This window comes from Rosa chinensis, chromosome 4, assembly GCF_002994745.2.
Source record: "Rosa chinensis cultivar Old Blush chromosome 4, RchiOBHm-V2, whole genome shotgun sequence".
NCBI lineage: Eukaryota > Viridiplantae > Streptophyta > Magnoliopsida > Rosales > Rosaceae > Rosa > Rosa chinensis.
Genome location: NC_037091.1, coordinates 53,361,971 through 53,372,208, shown reverse-complemented (window position 1 = coordinate 53,372,208; position 10,238 = coordinate 53,361,971). Strand labels below are relative to the sequence as shown.

General features: G+C 39.9%; 2 protein-coding genes across 2 annotated transcripts; one reads left to right on the top strand and one right to left on the bottom strand.

The window, feature by feature from the left end:
* Window positions 1–2,438: 2,438 nt before the first annotated feature.
* On the top strand, window positions 2,439–4,234 carry LOC112199547 (UPF0481 protein At3g47200). The gene is made up of 2 exons (XM_040518415.1): window positions 2,439–3,153; window positions 3,246–4,234. The coding sequence occupies exons 1-2, from the start codon at window positions 2,593–2,595 to the stop codon at window positions 4,092–4,094; spliced, it is 1,410 nt and encodes a 469-aa protein (XP_040374349.1). The 5' UTR covers window positions 2,439–2,592; the 3' UTR covers window positions 4,095–4,234.
* Window positions 4,235–4,412: 178 nt separating this feature from the next.
* On the bottom strand, window positions 4,413–8,754 carry LOC112201172 (heparan-alpha-glucosaminide N-acetyltransferase). The gene is made up of 11 exons (XM_024342204.2): window positions 8,448–8,754; window positions 8,066–8,360; window positions 6,491–6,628; window positions 6,212–6,370; window positions 6,007–6,113; window positions 5,796–5,910; window positions 5,589–5,705; window positions 5,271–5,508; window positions 5,083–5,174; window positions 4,857–5,000; window positions 4,413–4,776 (listed from the first exon to the last, which is right to left on the bottom strand). Exons 2-11 carry the CDS (start codon window positions 8,354–8,356, stop codon window positions 4,750–4,752), a joined length of 1,428 nt encoding a protein of 475 aa, XP_024197972.1. The 5' UTR covers window positions 8,357–8,360; window positions 8,448–8,754; the 3' UTR covers window positions 4,413–4,749.
* Between the last annotated feature and the right edge of the window lie 1,484 nt (window positions 8,755–10,238).

Here is a 10,238-nt window from a genome sequence, read left to right as displayed (position 1 = left end):
CATTGAGACTTTAACTTTGCATCAAGAAAGGACTTGTGCTTCTAGTTTATGGCAATTGGTAAGCACTTTAGCTTTAACACTGCCATTGTTTAAACAAAACAAACACCATTTTTGTATCTTTTATCGATCTTGTTTGCAAAGCAAGGATTAAAACATTGAATAACACAGCGAAGCTTGAGATTCTGATTTGTGAAGGACTGGATTGAGTTTAGGTGTGTCAAGCAGGGCAGGTTGGAATCGGGTAAGGGGAAGAGCAATGGCTGACATGAACTGGATTATTGAAGAAGATATGGAAGGTGTTTCTACACAGGAGCAGTGGAAGGGGTCTATTTACAAACTTCCAGCCGGCATTGCAGACATAAACAAGAAGGCCTACAAGCCCCAGACAGTCTCCTTCGGCCCTTACCATTTCAATCATTCAAATCCGATGGAGAAGCACAAGCATCGTGTGCTGCTTCATTTCCTCAAAAGATGTGGAAAACCTGTTGAACTGTTTGCAGATGCACTTGCTGAAGTAGTGGAAGATTTGAAGGACTCATACAATCCTCTTGAACCAGTGTGGAGAGATAATACAGCTAGATGAATGTTTCTGGATGGCTGTTTCATGCTTGAATCTTGAGGACTGCTTCTCATATACTTGATGATTATGCTCCTACTGATCCTATCTTCAGCAAGCACTGGAAGTTTCATGTCATGCCCTTCATTAAACGCGACATGTTAATGCTCGAGAATCAGTTGCCAATGCTTGTTCTTGTCAAGCTGGTCACAGTTGAAACTAATAAAGCTAAGGTAACTATATCTGTCAATAGTATTATTGTCTATTGCTAGTTTAGATAGCAATTTAACAATGAAGTCTAATCTATTTTCAACAGGATGAAGAATCTGTGAATAGACTCATAGTATAGTTCTGCTGCTCCTGCACGGTACCCCGGAACATGGGCAAGTGTGTGCACGTATTGGACATGTACAGGAAGAGCCTGCTTCAGGAAGATCCCCACCAGAAAATAGTTTGCCACAGAGCGTCTGTGAATGGCAATGCGATCATCTGGTCTGCAACAGAGCTTCAAAGACATCCATGGGCTATTAGATTCAAGAAAAGCAAATCTTCAAGCCTCAAAGACATCTCATTCTCTTGGGGAATCCTGAAGCTCCCACTTATGGTTGTGGATGATTCAACCGAGTCCATGTTCTTGAATATGACAGCATTTGAGAGATTCCATGTTGGAGCAGGAAATGAGGTGACGTCTTACATATTCTTCATGGACAGCATCATAGACAATCACAGAGATGTTGGCCTCCTGCAATCAAAAGGCATCATCCACAACTTTATGGGAAGTGATGATGCCGTGGCTAAACTTTTGAACTCACTCTCCTAGGATATAACTCTTGACCCAGACTGCAGCCTTGATAAAGTTCATAAAAGTGTCTATCACTACTGCTAGAAGCCTTGGAATAACGAGTGGCGCGCTAATCTTATCCAGACTTATTTCAGAAATCCATGGGCTATTATATCTCTTTTTGCAGCAATCTTGCTCTTTGTGCTTACTATAGCTCAGAGCCTCAGACTGTTACCCAGGTGATGGATGAAATAGCTCCCTCCTCTCCAGAACCGGGGTCTCCTCCTCCACCTATGCTGTCTTCAAATCGTGCATAAATCTCGAACCTCACCACCAATATTTCTTATCATTCTTATTTACTGTATTGATGCTTACTGATTGATGATTTATGGGGTATGTGTGTGTTCTTCAATAATTTCTTATTTCTTCCTTACTGATCGCCTCTCGATTAGTTGGTTTCTTATGATAATTTTGATCGTCCCCAATCATGCAAGTATTTATATTTTTGGGTAAATGCAATCAAGTAAATTCCAGCACTAGCCGAACCAGCTGATACATATCCCACCGAGTGAATGTGTAAAGAGCATTGTTGCTTTTATGCATGCCTTGAAAACAAAGGAAAGATTATGGTTTAAATAAAAATACCATCCAAGAGTGAAAGTACAGAAGGTGTGATAGTCCGGTACCGAATTCTATTCCCGCTATCCTCAAAATGGACAGGAGTAATGTGCAATCTGTAATAGTATCTGGGCAACTCTATTCTATGATTTCTTGTATTAGAAGCAATCTGAATAACTGCTTAAGGGTCACTACTGGGGCTGGTGTTTGCTTTAAATAGTATTGTCTTAGGGATCAGTAAAGATTGAGCTTCAAACCAAAATGAAGAATGTTCTGAATTTGTAATTCAATTGGATAGAAACTTTGTTTTCAAGAAGGAATAAGCTACGTACCTTGATGACTTAGTAATGAAGCTTTCCTTGCATGAAGAAAGGAATTTTCAGACTCATAGTTTGCCCCTAGTTTATTGAACTCCCTGACCACTTTAGCTTTAAGAATGCTAGTAATAACATAGTTTGTACGCTTCTTTGGTGGCAGCAGCATGTGTGCTTGGTTTTATTTCTGAAGCAAGAATAAAAAATTGTACACACTGAAACAGTGAAACTTCTGAATTTGATTCTGATTTTCAGGGAAGTATAAAAAGAACAGATCTAGTTATCTCAAGCCAGTAGAATTGTTGAGAAACCAGAAGATCATAATGGCTGGCACCGGATGGATTATTCAAATTAATGAAGATCTCAAGAACATGGAAGGTCTTTCAACAGAACAGGATCACTGGAATAAGGGGTCAATCTACAAACTACCAGCTAGCCTCACAGACATGAACAAGAAGGCCTACAAGCCTCAAACAGTCTCCTTCGGGCCTTACCATTATGATCCTTCAAATCCAATGGAGGAGCACAAGCACCGCGCGCTGCTTCATTTCCTCAAAAGATGTGGAAAGCCTGTTGAGTTGTTTGTAGATGCATTGGCTGAAGTAGAGAATGAATTGAAGGATTCATATACTCTGCTTCGTTCTGTGCCGAAAGAAATTACGGACATATTCCTGCAACTGATGATTTTAGATGGCTGTTTCATGCTGGAAATCATGAATGCTGCTCGTGTACTGGGTGATTATGCTCCTAATGATCCCATCTTCGGAGAACATGGTAGGCTCCATGTCGTGCCATACATCAAGCGTGACATGTTAATGCTTGAGAATCAGTTGCCAATGCTTGTTCTTGAAAAGCTGGTGGCAGTTGAACATGATAAAGCTAAGGTAAAGTATGTCAATCATCAGTTTTGAGTAATTGATTAGTTAGTCTGTCGAAAGTTTTATTTTAGCAGCAATGACTACATTGTTTTGGACAGGATGAAGGGTTTGTGACCAAGCTAATAGTCAAGTTCCTCTGCTCCAGTAACGTTTCTCCAAACATGGGCAAGCGTGTGCATGTGTTGGACGTGTACAGGAAGAGTCTGCTTCAGCATGAGCCTGATCCCAAATATAATCACTACAAAATAAGGTCAAGTAAGCATGACGATGAGATCATCTGGTCCGCAACAGCGCTTTATGAAGCAGGAATCAGGTTCAAGAAAAGTGCAACTACAAGCCTCAAAGACATCACATTCGCCCGGGGAGTGTTGAAGCTCCCTGTTGTTGTTGTGGATGACACCACCGAGTCCATGTTCTTGAATCTGATGGCGTTTGAAAGATTCCATGTAGGAGCAGGAAATGAGGTGACATCTTATTTACTCTTCATGGACAACATCATAGACAATGCTATGGATGTTGCCCTCTTACACTCGAAAGGGATCATCCAGAATGCTTTGGGGAGTGACAAAGCAGTGGCTAATCTGTTCAATTCACTGTCTAAGGATGTGATACAGGACCCGGATAGCAGCCTTCAAATTGTGCATAAGAGGGTGTATCACTACTGCAGAAAGCCGTGGAATGAGTGGCGCGCCAATCTTATTCACACTTACTTCCGAAATCCATGGGCTATTATCTCTTTCATTGCTGGTGTCTTCCTCTTTGTGTTCACTATAGCTCAGACTGGATATGCCATATATCCCTATTACCATCCACCAAATGATTCTTCTCCTTCCACTGTCATTCTCGTTCCGGCTCCTCCTCCAAAACATTCATCCTCCGACTCCACCTCCCCATCGACACTTGTGATTTCTTTCATCGTTAGCATGGTATGCATGCTGACCAATTGATGGATTCAGTAGATTGTCTGTGGGGTTTCGCGTAGTTGTTCAGTGATTTCTTTCCTGATTGATTTTTTTTGTTTCTTGATTCACTGCAATCTTGAGACTTCACCTTCTGTTGGAACAAATTCCTCACCACAACAATGATTATACTACCATTTGAATGTTGAAACATGAGCTTGTTCATTTATGCAGTCTGTTTTACCATAATTATTCCTATATATTAAACTTGCTTAAACTTTTAAATGTATTAAAATGTGAAGAAAATGACATACATCACCAAACAAGCTATCTGGGGCTCAGTCTGTATCCAGACATATTAATCAGTGAGGGATAATGCATGTGGCACCAAAGCAATATTTGATATAATCGTACAAATAATAAGTATACCTTGAAATCCTTCCTATTTACAGATACCGCAAGCAATTTCAAATCTCTCCATGTATTTCTTTTTTTAATGCAAGCCTGATTAGTAAAAGGTTAGGCCTGCACCATTTTATGTACAGAAGCTCCAATAAATACATGGAAGAGAGTAAGAGGGAGAGAGAATGTGATGCCGCCTCTACAAAAAGACCAAACTCCAAATCATCTCTCTTCGTCTCCAAATGCAACAAAATTAGTCGAACTCAAACTTGTATAACCCAAGGAACTAGCCTCCGTCAGTTCATTTTCCAATTCCAATTAAGGTGAGCTGCAAGAGGTGATGTAGATTATCAGATTGCAATACACTACTAGATAACTGACACACAAGATGTAGAAAAAGGAACTTACAATGTTATTCTGAGGCTTGCCCCAATAGAATCCATGGAGAATAACTGGAAAGAGATTGCAAGCTACAAGAACAAAAATTGCCAATGCGTGCTTCCCCATCCACTCCAACACAATAGTTGGACGCCGGTAGCCACAAACATCAACCTGCAGTAACATCCAAAACCTCAGGTAAATGAGAATCAAGAAAAATTGTGAAGTAATATTACATGATTAGAGAGATTCCTACCATTAAGTAAATCCCAGCAAAGATAATGCCGGCAGAACCAGCTGTCATACACATGTAACTGAATGTGTAGAGAGCCTTGTTTATATGCATACCTGAAAAGATGGAAGCAGATAGTTTAGAGACAGACAAAACACAGCAATTTCGACGGTTGCTACTATATACAAGAAAATTGTGAACAAGTCCCTCACCAAATAAGTCCAAGGCAAGGCCTAAGACTACGAGAGACGTGGATGAGATAGTCCAGTGCAGAACTCTGTTCCGGTGATCTTTAAAATGGTTAATGATGTGACCATAGTGCAAACCAACTAAGCAGGTAACAATGGCCATCAATGAACTTAAAAGTCCTTCAGGATCAAAAGGGGCTTGGCACCAAGAAGGAGCATCAGCAGGTAATGGCCCATAATCCGGGGAGTTAATACTGCATTGCTGTTAACAAACATATTTTAAATCGTTAGTAAAGAAAATGAGGAACACCAAAAGTAAATGAATTTCAAAGTAATATTTACCACTGTTCTTGAATAGATTGGTCTTCTATATAAATGCTTAAGACCCAATAACTTGCGATCAATCATCCCAACAGCATTACATGCCGGTCCTGTGTCACCCCTTACTCCACATTTCACCTTCAAGATAAAGATAAGACAGAAAAAGTCTTGAGTCACATTTCTGGAAAATTAGTAGCAAAAGTTATGAAAGAAATGATCAAAGCTTACCGAAAATGTTTTTGGTGCAGAGGAGGGTCCAGTAGAAATTTGGTACTCCCAATCAGGAACATGCAAGCCGTATAATAATAATAGATATGTCACAGTTATCATCAGTGCCATAACCCTGAGAAAGAGGTTGCAAACATTCAAAATTAAGCATATAGATATGATAAGAAATGAAACAGAAAACTAAAAGAACAAAAAGGTGATTACTACTTACAACTGAAGTTTATACTTCTTGAGCAGAGATGATCCTGAACTAACAGTACCATCACCCTTTAGCCAAATCTCGCACAATGCAGCTACTAAATATCCTATTGCAATTCTCTGTGGGAGACAGCTAGCATGTTAGAGGTGCTATGGAGACCATAATATAAAGAACTTAGAAAAGTAACACTAATAATACAGCAATACAGCATACACACCTGGAGAATGCCCATCCATCTCATCTTTGCAATATCGACCCCGAAAGTTAGTTCCTTGATGCCGTGGAAAAATCCACCTTGAAGAAACAGGCCTAATGCTAGAAGCTTCAACCCCCTTATTAATGCTTTTTTAGTTGCAATGGCCCTGCATGATAATTTCTGTACACAGAAATATTTTCAAGAATGATAGAGATTAGTATTTTGAACATTGTACAAGCAGGTAGATGCAAATTAAAGGGAAAAAAAAAAAGTTGTGGGGAGATAGAGATAGATAGGTACCTTGTAGACAAGGGAAAGTGAAACACCAACCATAAAGAGGAAGAATGGCATGACTAAATCTGCAAGTGTCAAACCATTCCAGGGTGCATGGTTGATAGCAGGCACAAGTCCACCAACTTCGTCCACCAGTATCATCAGCTGAATCATCAAGAATTACTTGGATAAGTAATCATGGAAACAAACATCTCATCCCGAAAAAACCACTATGGCACAGACCTTGCTAACACATGAAAAATTTGTTGCAAGCCTGACGCTCGTTCATATTTCTGAAGTTGATAAAAAGTGTTTCTAGACAATAAAAGGGTCTTTTATTAGCATGAAAAAACAACATAAAGGTGTTTTTAGATTATAGAAGCACTTCTTAGTTATTTCTAAGGAATTTCTAGTCAATCAAAATATCAAATCTGTGAACGTGATATTAAAAAAAATCATTTTTTAATAATAGAAAATTTTAAGTTCTTTCGAAACAAGTTATCTTATTTCCTTTCTACTGGAAGGGCTTAAATCTACCTAGAGAAACTCCACAAAAAGTCTTTAAAAAGTACTTTCAGCAGAAGCCCTTTTATTATCAGAAGAGATCACCCTTCATTGTCCTTCAACTTAAAGAAAAATAGATAGAAGAGATCTGCACATAAAATGAGAAGTCTATGGTTTGCACTGGTCTCAAAGTGAAGGGTGTTAAATCACTTAAATGCTAGTGACAAGACTTTATGGCAATTTCAAAGCCCCGGCTGCAATTGCCAATGACTAACCTGACTCACTGATTCTGAACTAATCTGTGACCTCCATATAGGTAATGTAAAAGTAATGGGGCACTATGATGCCATTCATCACGTTCCTCAAGGAGGAGGTATAATAAGTATAACCAGAAACTGACCCATAATACATGTCAGATCTGGCCCATCATGTCATATTAAAGATAGAAGGAGGCAGAAGCAGATTGCTTGCTATGTGCGCAAAATGGAACCATAATAATACCAGAGCAGTGTTTGGTGCCACTACTACCATAACTATTATTTCATTTCTCTTTACGTAGAGCGTTATAAGGTTTGTTTAGAATCCGTTGGTCCTCTTTCCCATTTCTGAATCGAAAAGATCATCAGAAAGTCATTAAAAACGTTAAATTGGCGTGAAAGGAAAGAGCATAAACATTAAAGAGTCTGGTCTTCTTTTCCTTTCAAAGATGAATCCATCTAAACGTTACTTCTACTGGAACAAATATCATGATTATCTCTAAACAATTGATTACAGCTATCATGACGCTCATTTTAATCGTGATTATATCTAACATAATTTTTTTTATCTTAATAGGTGCTATTGTAACACTTAATACTAGATTAATACAGTTGATTAGTCATCAATCACTACCAAACCTAAACCGATGCTTAGAAAGTGGACAAAAGGAAAATTAAAGGGGGAAACAAAAACGACGTCGGTTAAGGAAAACCAGATTGAAGCGTTTAAACGGCGTCATCTTCGCCGCTAATAGTTTTGTTAATGGAATTGAAGCGAGAGGGTACGACGGTACGAAACGAAACAGAAGGGAAGGGAGAGGAAGGGTAAAATAGACATTACCACAACCGTAAGTCCGCGAAAGACGTCGAGCGAAACGAGCCGTAGCTGATGGTGTTGTTGGTGGCGCACCTTGGAACAGGGCAATGAGGTTGCCTCGGGGTGACTGTAGGCGGTGGCGACGGAAACGGCGTCGTTGGGAGGGGCGGCGGATCTCAGTTTGGAGACCCGGATAGCCATCTCAACATCATCATCATCGTCGACGTTCTTGCTACTGTTGTTGAGGATCACGGAATCCGCCATTCTGTGTTCCTCATCAACTTCGTGACCTTTGATAGGCTCGTACAGCGCCATCTCCCTAATCCAATGTAATGATTACAAATCAACGTAATGTGATGCATGTTCCAAAACAAAAATGAATCAAAGTATGGGAAAAATGGAAAACCTGGTTAGGGAGGGGGTCAGAAGGAGCGAAGGAGAAGAGAGAGATGGATGAAGGCGTCCTCGATTCTCCTTCGCTGCGGCGCTAGATTGCTGCTGGAAAAAAAGCCGGATTATTTGTATCCAACTTTTTTTGGTTTGTATTTTCTGTTATTTTGAGAGGCTATGAATGGAAAGGAAAGAGGGGGGGAGCTGTGTCCGTCTCACTTTAAAGTGGCTCAATCACAACCCCTCTTTTTCTCTCTCTCTCTCAATCTATCTACTTCTAGTTTCTGGTCTCTCTTTGCTCCTCGATCTATATCCTTGGGTCGTTGCTTATATATATGGCAAACGACCAAATGGAATAGGATACCTATATTATTTATAGATATTTGTTCCTGTTTTTTGATCCTCGTGACAAACACCAAATTGTTTTTGGAACAAAATATTTTTCCGTTTCTACCCCTCTCCAGTTTCCCAGTCCAATACTGCCACTAAAACCAGTCTCCGATCCAAATCCAAGTCCCGAATGATGGTTGCTTTTGATTTGCGCACAGAGTACGTGGCGGTTTCCAGTTGGGCCTCGGACACCATAAGGTGTTCGCGAATATCTGGAAAAATATCTTGGCCCAGCTCTAGATGATGAGGTCACATGGCGGTGCGCCGCAAAGTTTTAGGAGCATGGATTTGCATGGGCTGTGGCAGAGGTTTGAGCTTTGCCACCGCCTTAGATTTATTTATTTATTTATTTCGCTTTTAGCATGGGTTCGCACTACTTTAGCTTTTTGTTTGTTAGGGAAGAATAAAGGAGAAAAGGGTAATTCGGAAGGGAACAGTTCGGGATATATGAATTTTATTTTCTTTTGTTAGCAAAGGAGATAGATGGATTTAAGGATACCTTATTTTTGTTTCTATATATTTAGTATATGTTATATATACTAGCCTAATATCAGTGCGGTATACGCGTTATTTGTTATGGATAACAATATGAGAGTTTTTTTCTCATCTACTTCCTTAATTTTATGTTTTTTGTATTTTTTTATCTTGTTTTATTATAATAACTCTTTTTATTATGCGCTTTTATTTTTGGGTCCTTGACCCAATAATAAATTTTTATTCATACTAACCAAATTTAAAGAAAAATGACTATTCTGCCCATTCTCTAATTAGATAACTACAACTACTGTCACGGTCACTCGCTCGCTCTCTCTCTCTCTCTCCCTCTTTGAGCAAACACCATGAAGCAATTGATCCATGGGAAACTGGCGACTCCGATTCACAATCATACTCCCATTATGCTTCCCCGGTGACTCCAATTCGCAATCGAAACGAGAAGATCCGAGGCTTCAGCGACCCGAACGGCGATGACCTCTTGCTCCAAAAGCTTCCGCCTCTTCGGTACTGCTACGGCGACGCCGTTGTCGGCTCCGTCACCATCATTCGCTCCAAAGCGAAGCTCCGCTCGAATTTGAACGAGTAAAACCGCTTGAGGACGAAATCTTCACTGGTGGTTTTGTCCTCCCGATATGTGATTTTTTGGTGGTGTGTTTGTGACATTTCAGGAGAAATCGAGTGGGTGATAATTGGTGAATATGGGATTGTACAGTCTGTATGTGAGCAGCAAGTGTTTGGCACCATCTCCGGCAGTGTGCTGGGTCAGTTGGATGCTTGGGTGCCCATATCACTTTTTTTTGGGTAAAATGGGGCAGAAGGCCCTAAAGGAAAGAAAAATGAAAAAAAAAAAAAAAAAAAAGTTCTAGTACTGGGGGCAATAGAGGTATGTTGAAAGGTCTATTGGGGGGTAATAGACGTTTTA

What these genes read in the sequence shown, in the direction of transcription:
- LOC112199547 (XM_040518415.1), top strand. Translation starts at nt 2,593, where the DNA reads ATGGCTGGCACCGGATGGATTATTCAAATTAATGAAGATCTCAAGAAC. An exon ending in TTGAACATGATAAAGCTAAG is followed by an intron (nt 3,154 to 3,245) that starts GTAAAGTATGTC and finishes TGTTTTGGACAG; the next exon opens with GATGAAGGGTTTGTGACCAA.
- LOC112201172 (XM_024342204.2), bottom strand. Translation starts at nt 8,356, where the DNA reads ATGGCGCTGTACGAGCCTATCAAAGGTCACGAAGTTGATGAGGAACAC. An exon ending in CCTTGCCTTGGACTTATTTG is followed by an intron (nt 5,175 to 5,270) that starts GTGAGGGACTTG and finishes CCATCTTTTCAG; the next exon opens with GTATGCATATAAACAAGGCT. An exon ending in GCAAGCCTCAGAATAACATT is followed by an intron (nt 4,777 to 4,856) that starts GTAAGTTCCTTT and finishes CACCTCTTGCAG; the next exon opens with CTCACCTTAATTGGAATTGG.